Source organism: Rana temporaria, chromosome 2, assembly GCF_905171775.1.
Source record: "Rana temporaria chromosome 2, aRanTem1.1, whole genome shotgun sequence".
In the NCBI taxonomy this organism is placed as follows: domain Eukaryota; kingdom Metazoa; phylum Chordata; class Amphibia; order Anura; family Ranidae; genus Rana; species Rana temporaria.
Window position 1 is genome coordinate 30,050,427 of NC_053490.1, and position 25,039 is coordinate 30,075,465.

General features: G+C 42.4%; 1 protein-coding gene across 2 annotated transcripts in view; it reads left to right on the forward strand.

Annotated features, from left to right (window-relative positions):
• The window catches only part of LOC120928919 (retinal guanylyl cyclase 2-like), a 193,641-nt gene that overhangs the window by 110,456 nt on the left and 58,146 nt on the right, over window positions 1-25,039 (forward strand). For both annotated transcript variants that reach the window (XM_040339999.1, XM_040339998.1), the window contains exons 8-12: window positions 4,336-4,416; window positions 7,103-7,279; window positions 11,042-11,198; window positions 12,428-12,577; window positions 16,450-16,598. In XM_040339999.1, coding sequence (XP_040195933.1) covers window positions 4,336-4,416; window positions 7,103-7,279; window positions 11,042-11,198; window positions 12,428-12,577; window positions 16,450-16,598 — 714 coding nt within the window. The remainder of the gene's footprint in view (window positions 1-4,335; window positions 4,417-7,102; window positions 7,280-11,041; window positions 11,199-12,427; window positions 12,578-16,449; window positions 16,599-25,039) is intronic.

Consider the following 25,039-nt stretch of genomic DNA (forward strand, 5'->3'; position numbering starts at 1 on the left):
AACAGAGGGGACCACAGAAGCATACTGGGCATTTCCTTGATGCTCACTGTTATTGCTCCTATCTCCTTATTGTCTGCTATGAGGCTGAAACCATAAACCATCTAAGATGTTTCTGAATACTTGGTTACCATTTCATAATTGTTCTCTGACACATTTTGACATCTATTATCCAAGGGCATTGCTAGGATTGTAACTGACCTATGGTAAAGAAGGGCACCCAACAATACATTATATGGCAAAAAGTTGGTGAACACATGACCATCACACCTAATGTATGACCAAAAGTATATGTACACTACGCTAAATTATTTAGTTAATGGTATGATGCGTTTGGTGTGGCCTGTACAGAGCGCTGACCTTAAAGTGGAGGTTCACCCGAAAACTTAATTTTTAACATTAGATCGAGGCTCATTTTGTCAAGGGGAATCGGGTATTTTTTTTTAAATCGAAGCAGTACTTACCGTTTTAGAGAGCGATCTTCTCCGCCGCTTTTCGGGTATGGGCTGCGGGACTGGGCGTTCCTATTTGATTGACAGGCTTCCGACGGTCGCATACATTGCATCACGATTTCCCGAAAGTAGCCGAACGTCGGTGTGCAGGCGCCGTATAGAGCCGCACCGACGTTCGGCTTCTTTCAGCTACTCGTGACGCGATGTATGCGACCGTCGGAAGCCTGTCAATCAAAATAGGAACGCCCAGTCCCGAAGACCATACCCGGAAGCGGCGGAGAAGATCGCTCTCTAAAACGGTAAGTACTGCTTCGATTTTAAAAAAAACTACCCGATTCCCCTTGACAAAATGAGCATCAATCTAATGTAAAAAAAAAAATTTCGGGTGAACTCCCGCTTTAAAGCCTCGTACACACGATAGGTTAACCAGAGGACAATGGTCTGAAGGACCGTTGTCTTAGGTTAACCGATAAAGCTGACTGATGGTCCCTCACGCCTACACACCATAGGTTAAATAACCGATCGTGACAAAACGCGGTGACGTAAAACACAACGACGTGCTGAAAAAAACGAAGTTCAATGCTTCCAAGCATGCGTTGATTTGATTCTGAGCATGCGTGGATTTTTAACCGATGGTCGTGCCTAATAACGATCGGTTTTGACCTATCGGTTAGAAATCCATAGGTTAATTTTAAAGCAAGTTGGCTTTTTTTTAACCTTAGGTTAAATAACCTATGGGGCCCACACACGATCGTTTTTGACCGATGAAAACGGTCCTTCAGATAGTTTGATGAGTTTGGTGTGGAGAAACACAGGTGGTCTGCAAAAAGACCACAACTCAACACTACTGAACACATTTGGGATAAATTGAAGCACTGATTGTGAGCCAGGTCAGCAACTGACCTCACTATCCTTTTGGTTCAATGGATGAAAATTTCTACAAACACACTCAAAAATCTTGTGGAAAGATAAGAATGAAGGCTGCAGCTACAAAGGTGGTGGTGGTGATAGGGAGGGAGAGGATGGGTTGTGTAAAGGCAGGCGATTAGTAGATTAAGGAAAGACAGTACTCTGTACTTACAGTGTATTAGTGCAAAGAGCGACGGTGATGTCATCACATCAGCACCACTCTCTACATCTACGTACATCGTCAGAAAAAAATATATAAAATAACACTAGGGGCCTTAAATTGGAGAGCGTGAAGGTCACTGGGTAGGACGGGTGGAGTTTAAAGTTTTAGGCCTCATGCACACTGGACGTTAAAATAACGTTATAAAAACACCAGTAGCTTTGCAGTGAGTTTTTCAACTTTTTCAGCTTTTTTTAACGTTTTTTCAATAGCGTTTTTTAGCGTTTATTAGCGTTTTTATCATTTTTTTGTTTAAGAAAAAAATGTTTTTTTCTTCTTTTTTTTATGGATCAAAAACAATTAAAAACCGCTGGTCAGTGACGTTTTTGAGCGTTTATCAGCATTTATCGATGTTTATCAGCGTTAGAGCGTTTTTACAGCTGAAAAACGTCTCTCAGAAACCACTAGTTTTGGGGTTTTTTACTGCTCAAAAACGCCGCTGCCGAAAACTGCTGATAACAGCCTATGTGTGCATGGACACATAGGATAACATGATGGAGAGTTTATTGACTGTAGAAAAAAAATGTCTACTGCCAAAAACAGCTGCTGTAAAAACCTCCAAAAACTTCCAGTGTGCATGAGGCCTTAAAGTGAACCCATTACTTTGCCCAGCACAAGTCTATTCTGAATCTATAACATCAGTGATGATGTATAATGTATGTTTCCACACTTCCTCCTAGTGGCACCCAAATAAATTTGTAACTTCCCAATTTAAGCAGCTTATTATTAGATTGAACACCCTTAAAGTTAAATTGTACTCCATTTTATGCTTTTAAAACTCAAAGCCTCACCGGCTCGAAGTTTAGCTGATTCAACATAACGTGGCTCAAATTCAAGCCATGTATGGCAGCCTTAAGGCACTGTAATTGGAAAATGCTATGACAGTTTGCAGAATCCACACTTAGGTTAAGGAGACTACGGGCCAGATTCACGTAGAATTGCGGCCGTGTAACGTAACCCGTTTATGTTACATCGCCGCAAGTTTTCAGTGTAAGTGCCTGATCCACAAAGAACTTACCTGTAAACTTGCGGCGGTGTATCGTAAACACGTCCGCGCAAGCCCGTCCAATTCAAATGGGGCGGGTACCATTTAAATTAGGCGCGCTCCCGCGCCGGACGTACTGCGCATGCTCAGTTTTGAAATTCCCCCCGTGCTTTGCGCGATGTGACGTCATTTTTTAGAGCAGCGACGTGTGTAGCGTCCATTCGTATTCCCGGACGTCTTACGCCAAAACAAAAAAAAATTGAAATTCGACCCGGGAACGACGGCCATACTTTAACATGGCTCGACTAAAATTAAGCCATGTTAAAGCAGGTGTAAATTTGCGACGGGAAAAAATTACTAGCGACGACGTAACGACGGGAAAAAACTTTGTGGGTCGCCGTAAATCATCATTTGCATACCCGACGCAGGAATACGACGCAAACTCCCCCCAGCGGCTGCCGAAGTATTGCATCCTAAGATCCGACGGTGTAAGTCAATTAGACCTGTCGGATCTTAGGGCTATCTATGCGGAACTGATTCTATGAATCAGCCGCATAGATACGACAGGAGATACGACGGTGTATCAGGAGATACGACGGTGTATCAGGAGATACGCCGTCGTATCTCCTCTGTGAATCTGGCCCTACATTACCACTTCTGGGTGCCTTCCTATTGGATGAAGTTTGCTCTATCCCAAACTTTCCTTTTAGGCACCAATACGGATTAACCTTTTAAGGACTGATTTCTTTTGTGTTCCATTTGTCAACTCAGCGCAGTGGAACTTTATTTATGCACATATTTTTCTTTATATGTTTTTGTGTCACCTAAACTGTTTTCTTCACCAGGTATTCTATTAACTGGGTGTATTATTTCTCAGTATTTATTTGATATCACAGCATCATATTTAAGATCGATTCATTTAGATCTTTCTTTCGCTTTGTTGTTCATTTGAGCGCTGTACTGTTTATTATTCATATTCTGGAATTTTTTGTATCACAAATTTTGGTACTGGCAGCTATTAATTTAATTCATCACATATTTTGGTGTTTCAATTTCACATTTATATCTAGCGCAGTGTTTTCCTTTTGGATTTTTTTAGGGTTTCCTCAAGACCTGGAAATGATTTCAAGGGTTCCTCTGGGGTAGAGGTTGAGAAAGGCTGATCTAAAGACGAGAACTTTACCCTGATGCCTCGTACACACGATCAGTTTCCCCATCGGGAAAACTGCTGTGACCGCTTTTGGCCTGGAAAACTGGCCATGTGTATGCTCCATGGCAGTTTTCCCGACAGGAAAAATTAGAACTTGTTCACTTTTTTCCTGCCGCGAATCCCGGTGGTCTTTTTCCTGGTAGTTTTCCTATGGCAAACACTGCGGTGAAGCATTCAAGCAGCCGGGTTTCCCGGCCAAAGCTCTTATGGCAGTTTTCCTGCCAGGAAAACCGGCCATGTGTAGGGGGAAAAAGCTGCTAAGCCGGTTTCCAGGCGGTAAAAAGTCAGACGGGAAACCCGATCGTGTGTACGAGGTATGAGAGGAACGTGCCTGGGACTTGCCAAGTAAGCGAGTCTAGTCAAATTCATGTACTACTGTGTCTGCCTGGCTACCAATAGCGCTACAGATACAAAGTTGACTATTTCACCTAAATGTCACATTTGCAAGTAAGTTCAAGATGGTGGAGCAGGGTAGCTTTCAAGGTACAACATTACACATTCTCTAGCTGCGTCTGTTAGATACATGACAGCAATGTATTAAAATTTTGAAATTATTTTACAGGGAGACTGGGTGTGGCTGAAGAAATTTGAGCCAGGGCCCTACCACGAGTTGCGTCAGAGCACGACCAGCACACTGCGGAAAGTAAGGACTACACTATTCTGTCATTTTATATAATAGGATAATAATGTGTGCTTCCTACATATAAAAGAGCTAATGCAAACCCAACCGCAAGTGTTAAAGCTAAATTCCGAGAGCAAATATTGTGTAAATACAAGATTCATGTGTATTCTTCCTTCAATCATCGTGTGTGCTTTGTGTTTTTCTCCCAAATCTGTGCAGTAATCCAGTGTGAGACTTTCTCTCTGTGCAGGAGCTTCCTGTAATACAGTTAAGATATTTGGCAGTACACCATGGAACGACGAAAATAGCGTCCAAGCGAATGATTTATTGCATGATCACAAAACAAAGAGAGTGCAACGTTTCAGAGACACGCAGGGCCCCTTCGTCACATGCCTGACGAAGGGGCCCTGCGTGGCTCCGAAACGTTGCACTCTCTTTGTGTTGTGATCATGCAAGAAATCATCCGCTTGGATGCTATTTACGTCGTTCCATGGTGTGCTGGCAAATATCTTAACTGTAACTTGCACCAGTATCCAGCTGGTTGTTGCTACAGCACCTGAATCCAAGAGCTTATCCAGGAAAGTGTGCGATGGGAATATGAAGTACATCCTGTAATACAGACTGCTCACTGCTGCTTTCTCTCCTTGTGCAGGGTGACTGATCTTGTCCCCGCCCCTTCCTGTTTTTTTCCTGTCCAGGACTCCTGTGCAATTCTCTCTACACCCGTCCCGGAACTGTGTGAACCGCATCCATAGAGAGCCGGTCACAGTCTCCCAACATGCGAATTGGTAGTCTGAACCCAACCTTAAGCAGGCCATACATGGTCGAATTTTGAACAAATTTTCTTTTCAAAATCAGTAAGTTCGATTTTTTGTGATCCGATGGTGCCACCATTGATTTTTGAAATTCGGCCAACCAAGCCTTCAATTTCACCTCAAGTTGCTACAGAAAAGATTTTTCGTGGTTGGGAATCTTATTTTCTTTACGGGAGTTTTATTTTATTTTCTTGCACATGTGCATTCCTTTTTCTATTACATTTCTCCCATCATTGATTAGAAAATCATTTGTTTTTCCAAAAATTTCCAACATGTCTGATTACTCAAATTTGATTGTCGCACGAAAATCGACTGTTGCTGTAACCCACTAATGGTGCGAAATTCCAACGAAAATTCGACCCGTGTATGGCCGGCATTAGACGTCATCAGAACTGGACTAGAAGAGAAAGTCTCCAATGGCACACCTGTTTCAGTGATATCCACTTAAATAGGCATTATAGCAGTGGTTCTCAACCTTCTAGTGCCGTGACCCCTTGATAAAATTTCCCAAGTTATGGGGACCCCTAACAGTAAAATAATTTTCGGAGCGTGGGTTGTCAGCACCCAAGGCAAGACGAGTAATTTGCACCCCCCCCCCCACGAACATTTAGCACTCCCTGAGTCCCTTCCACTCATACAGTATTGAAACCCTCTCTATCCTAATTTCTTGCTTTTTTTCCCCCATCCCTCGCTCTAGCCGTCTTTCTTGTTCTGTCTCTTATCTCTTATTCTTTCTCCCCCTTTTTCTTTGTTCCTCCCCCTCTTTTCCTCTCCCTTCCATGTATTCTCTATTTTTATTCCTTTTTTTACTCCTTGGTGGGGGGAGGGGGGATTAGTGGCATTGCTGGCACAAAGTTGGGATGAGTGGCAGGGCTGGGGGGAGTTCTGATCAGCCAACTTAGTTGCTCTTGATCAAGGTTGTCTGCTAATCTGAGAACTGTAGTGGGGACTTTTAATGGCAACTTTAATCATGGGTAGTGTTACTCACTGTGTCTCCGACTTTGTGGTTTTTCATAGCAGTGACACCTATGCCAAAATCAGGAGATAGGGTCTCCTCCAGCCTCTCCCACTTCACATTCCTCACCAGTCAGCTGACCTCTAGTCTCTGCCTCCCACCCATGCCGTGAACTGAATGGGCGGCTGCAAAGAGGCTTAGAGGGTGGCCATGGGCTCCAGGAACAGCCCAGCTGGGCTTCCGCAGGCCCCAGGGACAGCCATGCTGGGCAGCTGCAAAAAGGCTGGGAGAGTGATGAGGGCTTGACCCCTGGCAAATCATCATTCGACCCCCAGGTTGAGAACCACTGCATTAGAGAGATATCCTCTTGTTTCCTCTTGTGTGTTTAGGATAGGAAATCAAGGGAGCTCAACTCAATGGAACGCAAAAAAAATAAACTCAGAGGGGTTTTAACAATTTCTTACTTCCTTTAAAATGCTAAAAATGTTTTGGCTTTAGAAATACTTCATCTTGAAGCTTGTTTTAACTAACTTTACAGAATACAGAACCTTATTCCCCTTTTCATTGGTTAAACAGTGCTGCGTTTTAGTAATGGGAAAGGTCCTTCCCATGCTTGTCGAAAAATGGAAAGCAAATTTCTCAACTGGTTACTGCCATCAAACCTGGAGCAAAGGGTAGGAGGATATGCTTCCCTCCCTCAGTCTGCTGGTGACTTGATCCCTGACCTCCTTACCCTCATGTCCTCTAACGCATTTTGCAGGCTTGTTGTGTTTAGGTGCTCACCTACACCATCTGTTAGCAGACAGTCATCACCATGGCATGGCTGGCATACATAGGGCACTGGTTTTAATTCTGGATCCGAGCTGGAAACAATTAAGACAAACTATATTTCTGAATTTAGCGTGCCATTAACCAGCTGTTTCTGCACTGTTTCCAGATGAAGGATCTGAGAAATGAGAACGTTAACCCTTTTCTGGGCTTTTTCTCTGACTGTGGAATCTTTGCCATTGTGACGGAGCATTGTTCTAGAGGAAGTTTGGAGGATCTGCTCAGAAACGACGATGTCAAATTAGACTGGATGTTTAAATCGTCACTGCTTCTAGATTTGATCAAGGTAATTACTGCACTGAACTAACTCCACATCGCTATGATTTAGGTAGCACCGAAAGGCCCACCCCAACTTCTGGAACCAAGACCAAGTTTTAGAGAGTCAATGGGGTTGATTTACTAAAGGCAAATCCACTTTGCACTATAAGTGCAATGCAAGTGGCATCTTAGATGTATAGCATTTTTAGGGTGTGCCCCCCAAGTATGTTTTTGCACTTGGAAGTGTAGGCGCTGTATATCTGAGGGGGAAGATCTGAAATGAGGGTAAGATCTGCAATCAGGGGAAGATATGAAATGAGGGGAAGCTCTGCTGATTTTATCATCCAAACATGTAGAAGCAGAAATGCTGTTTTTTATTTTCCTTGCATTTCCCCCTCAGATCTACAGCGACTGTGCTTCCAAGTGCACTTGCAGTACACTTGTAGTGCAAAGTGGATTTGCATTTAGTAAATAACCCCCCACCTCCATGTATATGCTTGCAGCACAGTGATACCCCACATTTTAAATATCCACTGGAAGATGGGAATGAATGAGATATCTCTGTATGGTGCTTATAAAAGAGCTTATGTTGCAAATATCTAAAATAACATGACCTATTGCGCTTGCACTCTTCTTAATATGAGAAAATTTAAAGGGGGAGTGTATATGGCCTTGCTCTTGTGTAGATGTGTGTTTAAATCAAAAAAGGTGTTTGGTGCTCTGTACTTTCACATGTATTAGCACATTATTTGTGGCGAGAACGTTTTTCGCTCCATAAGGCCCCGTACACACGACCAAACATGTATGCTGAAACTGGTCCGCGGACCAGTTTCAGCATACATGTTTGGTCGTGTGTAGGCGCGAGCGGGCCAAATTCCAGCAAACATTTGCCCGCCGGGCCTTTTCCCAGCAGACAAATATTCCTGGACTTGTTTTAAAACCGTCCGCTGGAATCCTGCCCGCTCGGACATGTACGGTCGTCAGTACAGACCTACCGTACATGTCCGAGCGCCCGCCGTCCCTCGCATGCGTCGAATGACTTCGACGCATGCGTGGAAGCCTTTAAATGGCAGGCCCGCCCACGTCGCCGCGTCATCGCCGCGGCGACAACGCGGACACGCCCCGCGTATTGTTTACGCGCGGACTTCTGTATGATGGTTAGTACAGCCATCGTACAGAAGCCCTCTGGCAGACATGTACGGTGAAAACGGTCCGACGGACCGGTTTCATCGTACATGTTTGCTCGTTAGTACCCGGCCTAAGACGCACATGACCATAAGGCGCACCTAGGTTTTAGAGGAGGAAAACAAATAATATTGGCTGCGGGTCCTGCTGGGAGGCCGGCTGCTGGCCTGTAGGTCATGCTGGCAGGTGGCCATGGCCAGTAGGACACACAGGTCAGCAGGACCCACAGACCATGGCCAGCTCCCAGCAGGACCCACAGTGTTGAGGGCTATTTTGGTTACTGGGTGGACACTGGGGCAGAGTAAATGGAGTGTATGGGGGAGATAGATGGGATGTGGGGGTAAGCCGGCCCTGGGGGTGTCAGAATCCCTCACCTCAGTAATAGCAGCCACTAGTGCCAGCTTAGCAGCAGGTCCCTACACAGCCTCCTCCAGTCCTGGGGGGGGGGGGGAGGGGTGTTGCATCTGTCCTGGGGTCAAGCAAAGTTGCAGCCAGAGACAGTCAAATCCCAACTCCCTGGCATGCTCAGCCTCCAAGAACCTGGGAGTTGTAGTACCCTGGCTGTGCAGCGCTTTTGCTGAAGTGACGCAATGATGCTAGAAGCTCCGCCCTATGCGTTTCATCAGTACAAAGTCATCAGGAGCGGCGCTTATGTAATCTAATCCTTATTCACAAAGGGGGGGCGAGGGTTGTGGGGGAAGAGGCCCCTGTCCCCATCATCATGGGGACAAGGTGTTTTGGGGTGGAGGGGCTGACCCCCCCTTTTCTGGCCTGCGGGGGCTGCATGCTCACATAAGGGTCTTTTATGGATTTTTGGGGGTATCTCACGTCCATTTTAAAATCCATTTTGATGTAGCGTGATTTTTTCTGACTTTTTTTATTGCCGCTGTCAGAATCTGATGAATCATCGGTTGTTAAGGACGACCGGCTTCCTAGCCCCCTCCTTAACAACCAACTATTCTTCACACAGAATTCGAATTGGTTGTTAATTTTTCGACCAATCCAAATCGTTCCCGAAAAAAGAAAAGCAAAACAAAACAAAATGAATTCAGAAAAAAATTGAAGAAACCAAATTAGTAACATAATGAATCTATCCGAAACTGAACAATTTTTTCCATTCTGCACATGTCTACTTATCACTTCCTGTAAGATGAACTACTGAATGTTATCTTCCTTCTGCAAATCTACACACCCCCTATGTAATGGAGATGAAAAAAGCCAGGATTAGCAGGTACAAATTATGAAAAATAGCCTGAAAAAAAGAAAACAAATGTAACCACCAGATCTAAGGACTGAAAATGCAATATATTACATTTTTTCTTGGGTTTAGATACACTTTAACCACTTAAGGACCGCCTCCTGCACATATATGTCGGCAGAATGTCACGGCTGGGCACATGTACATACAGGTACGTCCTGTACTAGTACCCAGCCGTGGGTTTCGGGCGCGCGCCCGTGGCGCTCTCCGCGACCCGGTCCGAAGCTCCGGGACCGCGGGACTCGCAGACCCGATCGCCGCTTTAGTCCTGCGAGCTGAAGAACGGGGAGAGAACGGGGAGAGCACTGTGGCGGCAGCATCGATCGTGTCATCCCTTTTATAGGGGGACACAATCGATGATGTCACACCTACAGCCACACCCCCTACAGTTGTAAACACACTTCAGGTCACACATAACCCCATCAGCGCCCCCTGTGGTTAACTCCCAAATTGCAATTGTCATTTTCACAATAAACAATGCATTTTAAATGCATTTTTTGCTGTGAAAATGACAATGGTCCCAAAAATGTGTCAAAATTTTCCGCCATAATGTCGCAGTCACGAAAAAAATCGCTGATCGCCACCATTAGTAGTAAAAAAATTTTTTTTATAAAAATGCAATAAAACTATCCCCTATTTTGTAAACGCTATAAATTTTGCGCAAACCAACCAATAAACGCTTATTGCGATTTTTTTTACCAAAAATAGGTAGAAGAATACGTATCGGCCTAAACTGAGGAAATTTTTTTTTATATATTTTTGGGGGATATTTATTATAGCAAAAAGTAAAAAATATTGAATTTTTTTCAAAATTGTCGCTCTATTTTTGTTTATAGCGCAAAAAACAATAACTGCAGAGGTGATCATATACTACCAAAAGAAAGCTCTATTTGTGGGAAAAAAAGGACGCCAATTTTGTTTGGGAGCCACGTCGCACGACCGCGCAATTGTCAGTTAAACCGACGCAGTGCCGAATCACAAAAAGGGGCAAGGTCCTTTAGCTGCATTTTGGTCCGGGTCTTAAGTGGTTAAAGTAGACTTGTGGCTAACCTGGGCAGCAAAAAGAGAATGTGATGCTGCTATTCAGTTACTCATTTGGAATTAGAGAGTGTAGCTCCCTTATTTCTTGTGGCATAGGTTATCCTCGGAGGCCATTTAAAGCATCTCTATATGTGTAAATATTCCATGCAGGCTCAGGTAAGCTTTGCTGGATGTACCATGAAAGATGCTATGTATAGGGAATGTGTGGGGCTGTGTATATCTCTGAGGTCCATGGTCTTAGGGAACCACAGAGTGAGGCTTTAGCCAATTATCATTTCTTCTTTCTTTCTTCCAATGTTGGCACAGGGTATGCGATATTTACACCATCGTGACTTTCAACATGGACGCCTAAAATCCCGCAATTGTGTGGTTGATGGCAGATTTGTCTTGAAGATCACTGATTACGGTTATAATGATATTGTGGAGACCCAGAAAGCTCCACGGCAGACTTTGCGTCCTGGAGGTGAGAACAAATACACAATAAAAAATGATATGGAAAGATTGTTGTTCATGATTAACACTTTCACCCCTGAGTCAAAAGAACTTTCACTGTATACCGGTGGTCCCCAAACTGCAGTCTAGATATGAAACTTTGCCCACCTTTAACTTGGACCTTGGTTTCTCCCACTGACACCAATAATAGGGCGCTGTTCTTCCCACTGACAGCAGCTAAAGACACTATTCCTCCCACTGACACCAACGGAACCATATTTATCTCATTGACACCAACAATGGGACACTATTTCTCCTACTGACACCAACAATGGGACACTATTTCTTCTACTGACACCAACAATGGGACACTATTTCTCCTACTGACACCAACAATGGGACACTATTCATCCCACTGACACCAGTAATGAAACATTATCCCAGATAGCAATTGTGCTGCAAGTTTGAAAATGACTTGTTAAAGCGGGGGTTCACCCAAAAAAAATTATTTTAACATGACATTCAGCCGAGTTGTCAGAATGACAATCAGCTGTTTTTTTTTTATTTCATTGCCGTACATACTGTATTTTCACCGCCGCTTCCGGGTATGTAATCTGCGGGACTGGGCGTTCCTAATTGATTGACATCCTTCCGATCGCCGCATACAGCGCGTCACGAGTTGCCGAAAGAAGACGAACGTCGGTGTGCAGGCGCCGTATAGAGCCGACTCGCAGTCCGGCTTCTTTCGGCAACTAGTGACGCGCTGTAGGATGTCAATCAATTAGGAACGCCCAGATTACATACCCGGAAGCGGCGGTGAAAATACGGTATGTACGGCAATGAAATTTAAAAAAAAAACTGCCGATTGTCATTCTGACAACTCGGCTGAATGTCATGTTAAAACATTTTTTTTTGGGTGAACCCCCGCTTTAAGCTATTTCCAGGCCTGACAGGCTTCATAAGTTTGTTGCACAATTGCAGCAAGTCCGCATTTCATGACTCCAGATCAACTTTCTTTGCAAACATTCTGCAAATCTGCTGCAAGTTCTGGTTCAGTTATGTTGTGCAATAGACCTGAAATTATATTTATTCCCTATGGGAACGACTCTGTTGATCTTTATCTGACCAGCAATAGGAGATGTTACTGCTCAGTAGAGGCCCTATTAAAATAAGGAATTTCTGTTTATCTTGGAGATATCCTTTAATTTTAGCCTTAATTTTAAAATGTTTTAAATGACATTACTGTATTCTTTCATTCAGAATTGTTTTGGACAGCACCAGAGCTACTTCGAGATCAAAATCTGGCCAGGAGAGGAACATTTAAAGGCGATGTCTTTAGTTTTGCTATCATATTGCAAGAAGTGGTTGTCCGGGGTCCACCATACTGCATGTCAGGACTTTCAGCAGAGGGTAAGAGTTGGATTCTTTTGTCTTGAGAATAGAGAGGGGGGTGTAACATAGGGGTTGATTTACTAAAGGCAAATAGACTGTGCACTTTGCAAAGTGCAGTTGTTTCTGAGCTTAGTAAATGAGCAGAAGCTCTGCTGACTTCCATCATCCAATCACATGCATTATTTTCCTTGCACGTGATTGGGTATTCTTTGCACAGTGAAGCTTTACCTCATTTACTAAGCCCTGGAGCAACTGCATTTGCAGATACTCTATGGATGAAGGTAGCTTGGCCCAGTGGACACAATAGGGTTGATTTACTAAAGGCAAAAAAACTGTACACACTACACAGGGATTAAAATACTTACATAGGTATGTGAAAAACATGCATATCATCAACTCTCCAACTCTCCACGAGTTTATGATATGCATGTTTTTCACATACCTGTGTGAGTATTTTAATCCTTGTGTACAGTTTTAATAAATATTAGTAGCAGGGAGCACTATGGTTTGCCTTTTTATGGCCACACCCGACTGATTGAGATCCCAGGAGGAGGTTTCTATTTCCCGTGGCATCCTGAGAGACATAATACCAGGCGTGTGTGACTCTGTAGTGGGGTCATTTTCTGGAGGTAAGCAGGCATTCCAGCTAGAGGTGGTGGTCACTGAAGTCACTAGATAATATTTATTAACAATTCTATGAACTGTCACCCTGATTTGCACAACGGTGGAATTTTCACATTGTTTGGACTTGTTTATTGCTTTATTGCAGGGGTGGCCAACCAGTGGCCCGGGGGCCACATGTGGCCCGCGGAGCCCTCTGATGTGGCCCGCGACCTCCTGCTCTGGAATAGTGGGTTGACAAGCCCAGATCGCAGGTTGCCAACCCGCCATACTGCAGCATCAGTATTGTGAATGGTGGTGGTAGAGGAAGAAAGCGGCTGCGGAGTAGAGCCCCATAAGCCGATGCTTTCTCTACAGCTAGTCTATGGCAAAGTTAAGCTAACCCGCAGGATAGACACAGGTGCATTACGCTGCACCCGCGTTGTCGGTAAACCGCAGCACATCAGGGTGAAAGCGGTCTTAGGCCCTTTTCACACCATCAGCCCAACCAAATGGGACCCTCAATTCACCTCTACAGAGCGACAGGTGTCCGTTTATGCCTGCCTACCTCCAATCCAAAAAAGGGAATTCGTCCCCTTCCATCTGGGCGGATCGGAGGACCTATAGAGTAGCCGTGACCTGTCATCCGCTCGCTCCGCTCATTGTGGCCAAGGACTGGTTACCAAGTTGCTTAAGTGGCCCTCGCTCTTCAAAAGGTTGGGCACCCCTGCTTTATTGGTTGCACTACACTATTTGTTGTCAATTTTTTGTCTATTAGGCCTCACACACACTTACAGCAGCTGTTTTTGGCTGTAGACGTTTTTTTTCTACAGTCATTAAACTCTCCATCATGTTATCTCATGTGTCGATGCACACATAGGCTGTTATCAGCAGTTTTGGGGAGTGGCGTTTTTGAGCAGTAAAAAAACCCCAAAACTAGTGGGTTCTGAGAGACGTTTTTCAGCTGTAAAAACGCTCTAATGCTGATAAACGTAGATACACGCTCAAAAAACCCACCAGCGTTTTTTGGACTTTTTGGATCCATTGAAAAAAATACGCTATTGCCGAATAACGCTAAAAAATTATATTGCATAAACGTTAAAAAACTCACTGCAAAGCTTCTGACGTTTTTATAATGTTATTTTAACGTCCAGTGTGCATGAAGCCTTAGTATTGTATTGAGGATCACATGTGCATGCACTCTGAGAGGTGTTTGTAGCAATCACGATAAATGGCAATAAAGGAATGTGGCGCTAATTACTACATAAACAATTAATCCTCATACATAAATAATTAAATAACACCTATATATAACATTTATATTATCTAAAAGTGTATATAAATTCACTGAATAAATCAATCGAAGTGCCAATAATTCCAAGCAACCTGTGCAAATAATGACAATTGTGCAAATAGCATTCAGATGTGCAAATAGCAATCAAGTACTTTCCAAAAGAAAACAATGTACAAAAAGATATATATATCTATATATCTATATATATAAAACTCAACGTGTGTGTGTGTGTGTATGTATGTATGTATGTATGTATGTTCCAGCATCACGTCCAAACGGCTAAAGATATTAACATGAAACTTGGCACACATGTTACTTATATGTCAGCAACAAACATAGGATAGGTGGTTTAACCCTTACCCACCCCCATTTGCCATGGTCGGGGTTTTTCTTTAAAGTCCCATTCAACTCTATGGGAAATACATGTTACTTCATGTTCCAGCATCACGTCCAAACGGCTAAAGATATTAACATGAAACTTGGCACACATGTTACTTATATGTCAGCAACAAACATAGGATAGGTGGTTTAACCCTTACCCACCCCCATTTGCCATGGTCGGGGTTTTTCTTTAAAGTCCCATTCAACTCTATGGGAAATACATGTTACTTCATAACTTCCAAACGGCTGTAGATATTTTGATAACACTTGGTCACATGTTACTTATATGTCCACTTAAACTATAGGATAGTTAATTTAACTACCCCCATTTGTGAGGGTCGGGGTTTTTGTTTAAAGTCCCATGCAAATCAATGGGAAATGTATGTTCCCACATAACTTCTGTACGCCTGGAGATATTTCAATAATACCTGGTACACATATTACTTATATGCCAAATAAAAATATATGACAGTTACATTAACCCTTACCTACACCCTTATATAAAAGATGGGTATATTTATATTACTATGATTTTCCTCCCCAAAAGGTTAAGATAGGAAGACCGGGCAACGCCGGGTATTCAGCTAGTATATATATATATATATATATATATATATATATATATATATATATATATATATATATATATATATAGATATATATATATATATATATATATATATAGATATATAAATATATATATAATGGAATAGTCCCATAAAAAGTGCAAAAAATTGTCCAGATATGGCAATGAATCTAAAACGTGCAGCAAAGTTCATCAAAGGTAAAGTGCAAGTGCCACTATCCAAAGAGTTTCCACCATCCAATGTGCCCCAGCCTCTCACCTCATATATCAAAGCAATGAGCTTTGATTCCCAGGACGTTCCCAATGGAGTATCAATCACCGGATAATAAAGCTCATTGGCATGTAAAGAAAGGGAAGGGCTCCATAGTGCAGTATTTTCACAAACTAGTTTAATCAAAAACATAGTAACTTACATTTAAAGTTAAAAGCAGACAGAGTGATAAGCATAGGAACTTCCGGTCTCGGCCACGACCGGAAGAGATGTCACCCGCCTCTCTCCCTGGCGTGTTGCGTCACTGCTCACATGACTTTTTATGTTGGCAGCTACTCGGTTAGATTTACATTATTGATTGGTTTGAGCATTAGTATTCCCTATTTACATATATTAGCAATCACTATAAGCCTAGCAGTAGGCTATTGACATTAGATTTGTAATATATTGTGTTGCACTGAATATTTTATTTCACATTTAGTTGGAATATTGCACTGATTATTTTTTGTTTCACATTTTTGCAAAAATTGACATACCTGGAAACCCAAAGGATACAAGATTTCAGAACACAGTAGGTTCCTTCCTCAGGTGTGGAATTGTGTAATGCCCAAGGAAGACACCTAATATGTTCGAAAGCTTGCAACTCTATATTTTTAAGTTAGTTCATAAGGGGTATCCTTTAAACTCCAAATTTTCAGCATTAATTGATGGGTAACATAGTACAGGACTTTACTACAGCACTGTTGTTCTTTTAGTATACTTTTAGAGAAGGAATTTTGCTGCAGTGATGTATTACATTTGTACTTTATCTATTCCAGAAATCATCAGAAAGGTCAAAAAGCCACCTCCATTATGTCGACCCACAGTGGCCCCTGATCAGGCCCCACTGGAGTGCATTCAGCTCATGAAGCAGTGCTGGGGTGAACTACCAGAAAGAAGGCCAACCTTTGATGAGATTTTTGACCAGGTTGGTGATTAATTCTCTTTTTAAAGGATATATTATAACTTGCATTTCACATAAATTAGAAAGATGATACAAGTAGCCCTTTTTGAAATAATTACATGCAAGTGGGGATGAATTAGGGCACAATTCCAAATCACCCAGGATTAGACAGGCTAATGGGAGGACCAGTACACAAAAACATTTGGGGACCCTAGTGACTGTTATATATTGGGAAAAGGAATGAAGTTGCGCTGTGATTAAATACTAACAAAACTATACTAATAAAGTGTACATTAAGGGACCATATGTGAACAAAGTAACCCTTATAAGAGATTAAATTGAAAATGAAAATAAATAAAAATAAGTCCAAATGTGAAACAAAGTTCAAAATGGCAAAGGCAAGCCAGATCAGCTTGCAGCTGTAATCCCAATTGGAAAATTAGTGTGAAAACAAATCTTGCGTCTTTAAATGTTGAAAAACAATCCTGATGATAAGGGGTCCAATATGCAGTACAGACTAAATAACCACCACCAGAGATACACCTTTAAAAGATGGAGGCTTACCAGAAGGCAAGCGTAACAAGCCTGCCACTGTAAACCCCAGCCTGGGCCTTTATGTAGTCCACACCGGATACAGATGGATTGAAGAAACCTCCAGATGGATCATCAGCAGGTTATGTATATCAAAAAATAATATACATAGTGAAGTATAGCAAAACAAATGTGCAAGTAATATGGTTGTGTCTGAATTGAGTACCACCACCACCAATCACCTAGTAAATTGAAGGCTTACCAGAAGCCAAGTATTATGAGCTTGTGGCTATAAACCCTAGCCAGGGCCTTTGTATGAACCGGCTGCTGACCCAGATGTCCTACAGATCCTCCAGATATCACATCAGCTGTAATTAACCAGAAAGGAATGAAAGAGCCCACATAGTGAAGTACGTAGAAAAAATCCTCCCAAGTTTATTAAAAGTTACACTTACTAAAATTCAGATGAATAAAAGCACAGAAATTGTGAAGCCGGCCGGCTTACTCGAACGCCTGTTCCGCTCGGATCGTCACGTCATACTTCACCTTCCCGACGTACGTTTCGTCATAAAACTGACGTCGTCTGGGGCACGGGCGACGCACTGACGCATCGCGTGAAATACCATTTGGGACAAACCAAGCCTCGATCTGAATCGAAAGCTAGATGGCCACCTAAGGTGGCCTAACAGAACCAAATATGGATGCAAAAAAAAAAACGAATAAACCTTGCCTGGAATGATCTAACTTATTCACAGGTGGAAATCGTTATACAGAAAAAAATGTATAGATCAAACACAACAGTTTTGATGTATGAAATCTTAATAGGGACAAGAAGGTCTTTATTATTATATATTTGGGCATTAAATATCTGATCGGTCGACACCAAACGGTGTTCTAACCGATCATATAATAGATCTAAACAAAAATAAGAGGCCAAAGGTGGGCCGACACAGACCGTATATATATATGTAAAAAACAAAAATAAGTATGTGAGATATATACGGAGAGGCATATATAAAACAATATTAGGCTCCAAGATACTTTTTAAAAAATATATGTAAAAATTATTTAAAGAATTAATAAATTATTTTTTAAATAATAAAAATGGTAATAATAATAACTTAAGGGTTAGTTGAGTTGGTTTTTATAATGGTAATTAACATATAGGGAAAACCCATTCTGTAGATAAAAAGGTGAGGCTGACCAGCCATAACCAAAAATTGTATAATACAAATATTTGAATATTTATAAGAAAAATATATTAATTATAAAAAAATTGAAATATGTTTTCTAATGTGAATAATTTATTGACCTCATTAGTTAACAGCAAGCCAACATAGAGACCACCTAGTCGACCCAGATCGAGTTCACAGAATAATATACAGATCAAAATCACAGTAAATTGACAAAAGATTGATTGGCAAAAATTATGAATTGTCAATAAATGCATTGACGTCAACTTCAATGTTGAGCCCGAAAGGGGTATAACATTTAATTTTATGAATCCATGCCATTTCTAATTTTGAAATGCTTCTCACCAGTGAACTACCACGCCAATGGGGGCTATACCTATCGATTCCTAAAAATATAGTTTTTGAGGGGTCTTTATTATGAGCCAAAAGATAGTGCTTTGAGACTGAGTGTTTCAAAAAGCCAGCTTTAATATTTGTAATATGCTCATTTAATCTCACTGAGAGGGGTCTTTTAGTCCTGCCCACATACTGAAGCCCGCAAGGGCATTGGAGTAAATAGACCACCCCCTCAGTCGCACAGGTGATGAAAGGTTTAATTGTATGTTCTTGCATTGTGGTTGTAGAAGTGAATTTATGTGTTCTCCTGTGAGTACAACCACTAAAAGAACAAACACGACATTTCCTACATTGATAAAAACCTGTGAAGGAATCCAGAAATGTAATTTTAGCAGTAGGGGGTTCTAGAACGTTAGGGGCTAGTTTTTGTCTCAAAGCCTACGCCCCCCTGAAAATCACCTGTGGTTTGTCAGGTAGAACTGTGCCCAATACAGGATCATTTTTTAAAATGTGCCAATGCTTTCTAATCAGGTTTTTTACACTATAGTGCTGAGTGGAGTAGGTGGTAATGAAGGGAACAACCGATAGCCTATCATTTTGCAAAGGCTTACTTTTTAAAAGTTCAGCTCTATTCCTTGTTTTAACTTCCTCCAATGTGAGCATAAGAGAGTTTAGGTTATACCCCTTTTCCAAGAATCTATCAGTCAAGATGGCAGCTTGATTTAGAAAATCAGTTACTGCTCGAATGAGGCCGATTTTCTAAATCAAGCTGCCATCTTGACTGATAGATTCTTGGAAAAAGGGTATAACCTAAACTCTCTTATGCTCACATTGGAGGAAGTTAAAACAAGGAATAGAGCTGAACTTTTAAAAAGTAAGCCTTTGCAAAATGATAGGCTATCGGTTGTTCCCTTCATTACCACCTACTCCACTCAGCACTATAGTGTAAAAAACCTGATTAGAAAGCATTGGCACATTTTAAAAAATGATCCTGTATTGGGCACAGTTCTACCTGACAAACCACAGGTGATTTTCAGGGGGGCGTCGGCTTTGAGACATAAACTAGCCCCTAATGTTCTAGAACCCCCTACTGCTAAAATTACATTTCTGGATTCCTTCACATGTTTTTATCAATGTAGGAAATGTCGTGTTTGTTCTTTTAGTGGTTGTACTCACAGGAGAACACATAAATTCACTTCTACAACCACAATGCAAGAACATACAATTAAACCTTTCATCACCTGTGCGACTGAGGGGGTGGTCTATTTACTCCAATGCCCTTGCGGGCTTCAGTATGTGGGCAGGACTAAAAGACCCCTCTCAGTGAGATTAAATGAGCATATTACAAATATTAAAGCTGGCTTTTTGAAACATTCAGTCTCAAAGCACTATCTTTTGGCTCATAGTAAAGACCCCTCAAAAACTATATTTTTAGGAATCTATAGGTATAGCCCCCATTGGCGTGGTAGTTCACTGGTGAGAAGCATTTCAAAATTAGAAATGGCATGGATTCATAAAATTAAATGTTATACCCCTTTCGGGCTCAACATTGAAGTTGACGTCAATGCATTTATTGACAATTCATAATTTTTGCCAATCAATCTTTTGTCAATTTACTGTGATTTTGATCTGTATATTATTCTGTGAACTCGATCTGGGTCGACTAGGTGGTCTCTATGTTGGCTTGCTGTTGACTAATGAGGTCAATAAATTATTCACATTAGAAAACATATTTCAATTTATTTATAATTAATATATTTTTATTATAAATATTCAAATATTTGTATTATACAATTTTTGGTTATGGCTGGTCAGCCTCACCTTTTTATCTACAGAATGGGTTTTCCCTATATGTTAATTACCATTATAAAAACCAACTCAACTAACCCTTAAGTTATTATTATTACTACCATTTTTATTATTTAAAAAATAATTTTATTAATTCTTTAAATAATTTTTACATATATTTTTTAAAAAGTATCTTGGAGCCTAATATTGTTTTATATATGCCTCTCCGTATATATCTCACATACTTATTTTTGTTTTTTACATATATATATACGGTCTGTGTCGGCCACCTTTGGCCTCTTATTTTTGTTTAGATCTATTATATGATCGGTTAGAACACCGTTTGGTGTCGACCGATCAGATATTTAATGCCCAATTATATAATAATAAAAACCTTCTTGTCCCTATTAAGATTTCATACATCAAAACTGTTGTGTTTGATCTATACATTTTTTTCCACCTGTGAATAAGTTAGATCATTCCAGGCAAGGTTTATTTGTTTGTTTGTTTTTGCATCCATATTTGGTTCTGTTAGGCCACCATAGGTGGCCATCTAGCTTTTGATTCAGATCGAGGCTTGGTTTGTCCCAAATGGTATTTCACGCGATGCGTCAGTGCCTCGCCCGTGCCCCAGACGACGTCAGTTTTATGACGAAACGTACGTCGGGAAGGTGACGTATGACGTGACGATACGAGCGGGACAGGCGTTCGAGTAAGCCGGCCGGCTTTACAATTTCTGTGCTTTTATTCATCTGAATTTTAGTAAGTGTAACTTTTAATAAACTTGGGAGGATTTTTTCTACGTACTTCACTATGTGGGCACTTTCATTCCTTTCTGGTTAATTACCGCTGATGTGATATCTGGAGGATCTGTAGGACATCTGGGTCAGCAGCCGGTTCATACAAAGGCCCTGGCTATGGTTTATAGCCACAAGCTCATAATACTTGGCTTATGGTAAGCCTTCAATTTACTAGGTAATTGGTGGTGGTGGTACTCAATTCAGACACAACCATATTACTTGCACGTTTGTTTTGCTATACTTCACTATGTATATTATTTTTTTGATATACATAACCTGCTGATGATCCATCTGGAGGTTTCTTCAATCCATCTGTATCCGGTGCGAACTACATAAAGGCCCAGGCTGGGGTTTACAGTCGCAGGCTTGTTACGCTTGCCTTCTGGTAAGCCTCTATCTTTTAAAGGTGTATCTCTGGTGGTGGTTATTTAGTCTGTACTGCATATTGGACCCCTTATCATCAGGATTGTTTTTCAACATTTAAAGACGCAAGATTTGTTTTCACACTAATTTTCCAATTGGGATTACAGCTGCAAGCTGATCTGGCTTGCCTTTGCCATTTTGAACTTTGTTTCACATTTGGACTTATTTTTATTTATTTTCATTTTCAATTTAATCTCTTATAAGGGTTACTTTGTTCACATATGGTCCCTTAATGTACACTTTATTAGTATAGTTTTGTTAGTATTTAATCACAGCGCAACTTTATTCCTTTTCTCTTTGCATTTTTATGTGTATAACACTTAGTTGTTGCAGCTTATGTCACTGTCGTTTTTTTAGCGCAGTATTTTTCTGTTTTTCTCTGTTATATATTGGGGCCCTTGTGAATTCCAGATATGTAAATATTTTACATAGTTACATAATTAGGTTGAAAAAGATAGAAGTCCATCTAGATCAACCAATATAAAAAAATATATACTGGCATACCCCACTTTTAAGTACACAACGGGACCAGAGCATGTATGTAAAACAAAAATGTACTTAAAGTTAAGCAATACCTTTTTTCACTTCTCAATGCATATAAATACACTAGCTCTATGGGAAATCTTGGTCAAATTGACATGGAACTGCTCCCGAACCATAAGTGATAGGGACACCAAACTTGGGGACCCAGGACTATGACATGGTAGATTACCTAGGCAAGCTGACCGACCCCAAATTTGCATATGTTGTAGTCCTGAGTTCCCTCTCGATGCTCTGCAAGTTTGGTGTCCCTGTCAATTATGGTTCAGGAGCAGTGCCATGTCAAGCAGACCAAGATTTTCCAAAGTCGTCAATGGTAAATATTAAAAACCGGGAGCAGGGCCATGTCAAGCTGACTAAGATTTCCCATAGACACCCATGCAGGGCCGTTTGAAGGAATTCGGGGGCCCCAAGCAAAATGGACATGGAGGCCTCCAAACCCCAGCCCCCCCCCCCCCCCCGCACACAAAGCCTACAGGAACCACAGCATAGCGATACAGTTTACGTTCACCCACACGTTATATAAATAAAAAATGTTTACAGTGCAAATACTGCTGTTGCATATAATGTGCCGCAGCAAACGCGTGTAGCTGAATTGCGAGTGTTCTGCATGGAATGCAGGGGTCAGATATGTCCTGGGGAGAGGGCTAGTGCTAGAGAGGGGAGAGATAGATATGTGCTGGGGGCAGAGGCGGTCGGTGCTCAAATTTGTTTGGGGGGGGGGGCGCAAACTGATTCTAAAAAAAAAGAAACATCAAATGCAGTCAGTGTGCCCCATCAAATGCAGCCACCGTGCCCCATCAAATGCAGTCACTGTGCCCCATCATATGCAGCCACTGTGCCCCATCATATGCAGCCACCGTGCCCCATCAAATGCAGCCACCGTGCCCCATCAAATGCAGCCACCGTCCCCATCAAATGCAGCCACCGTGCCCCATCAAATGCAGCCACCGTGCCCCATCATATGCAGCCACCGTGCCCATCAAATGCAGCCACCGTGCCCCATCAAATGCAGCCACCGTGCCCCATCATATGCAGCCACCGTGCCCCATCATATGCAGCCATCGTGCCCATCAAATCCAGCCACCGTGCCCATCAAATGCAGTCACTGTGCCCCATCATATGCAGCCACCGTGCCCCATCATATGCAGCCACCGTGCCCCATCATATGCAGCCATCGTGCCCATCAAATGCAGCCATCGTGCCCATCAAATGCAGCCACCGTGCCCCATCAAATGCAGCCACCGTGCCCCATCATATGCAGCCACCGTGCCCCATCATATGCAGCCACCGTGCCCCATCATATGCAGCCACCGTGCCCCATCATATGCAGCCACCGTGCCCCATCATATGCAGCCACCGTGCCCCATCATATGCAGCCATCGTGCCCCATCATATGCAGCCATCGTGCCCATCAAATGCAGCCACCGTGCCCCATCATATGCAGCCACCGTGCCCCATCATATGCAGCCATCGTGCCCATCAAATGCAGCCATCGTGCCCATCAAATGCAGCCACCGTGCCCTACCATATGCAGCCACCGTGCCCCATCATATGCAGCCACCGTGCCCCTCCATATGCAGCCACTGTGCCCCACCATATGCAGCCACTGTGCCCCATAATATGCAGCCACTGTGCCCCATAATATGCAGCCACTGTGTCCATCATATACAACCTCTGTGCCCACATGTGCTTGGGGTGTCAGATATGTGCTGGGGGGGAGCTTTGTGAGAGAAAAGATACAGTACAAGGGGGATGGGTAGGATATGTGCTGGAGGGGTGTTTTGGGAAGGAAGAGAGGGGTTGTCAAATTTAAAATCTAATCCACACTTCTAGCATTGCCTCCCCCCTCCCAGCACATGTCCTCCTAACCTAACCCCTCGATCACTCAAATGACATCTACCTTGTCCTCCTTTCCAGACAGACACTCTCCCCCCTCCCTCCTCCATCTACAGTACAGAGCATAATAAAAACTTAGTGCACACCTGATCAGAGCATCCCATCTCCCCCTCCTCCTCCTCCTCCTTCTTCTCCTCGTGTGTGTGTGTGTGTGTGTGTTTACAGAACGGAGGAGGAGAGGAGCATTGATACACTGACTGCTCTGCTCAACTAACCAGAGGGGGAGACTGGTCTCTGCCGAAAAAAAAAAAAAAAAATGTTAAAGTAACAGACATCGCTGCCACCGTAAATCGCTGGGATTAAATATCCGGCCTGCCACACACAGCCCAGTCCGCCCCTGCTTCTCTCCCCTCAAACGAAAGTCCCCATTCCCGCAGTGGAACAAACAGGCTCCTGCTTGGGGGCCCCTGGCCAGCTCGGGGCCCTAAGCAGTTGCCTGCTTTGCCTGTCTTGTTCCGACGGGCCTGCACCCATGTTAAAACCGGGAGCAGTGCCATGTCAAGCTGACCAAAATTTCCCATAGACACCAATGTGTTCGTACTTGCGAGTGTAAGTAAATTGGGGGTACATAAAGCGGGGTATTCCTGTAGAAAACCTCCATATACACAATCCTATACCCACAGTTGAGCCAGAGGAAGGCAAAAAAAAAAAAAAAACATAAAGCATGGTCTAATTTGCTTCAGGAGGGGGAAAAAATCCTTCCCAATCAACCAGGATATTTGGATATTCCCTGGATAAACTACCCCTGGATTAATTATCTCTAAGTGTTATAATCTAGTTATATTTTGTGCATTTAGGAATGCATCCTGATTAGGGTTGAGCGAACCCGAACTGTAAAGTTCGGGTTCGGTACGGACTTTGTTTTTTTTTTTACCCGGACCCGAACATTTTTCTGAAAGTTCGGGTTCAGGTTCGGAGTTCGGCTATGTAACGGCGCGCTGCACGGCAGCCAATC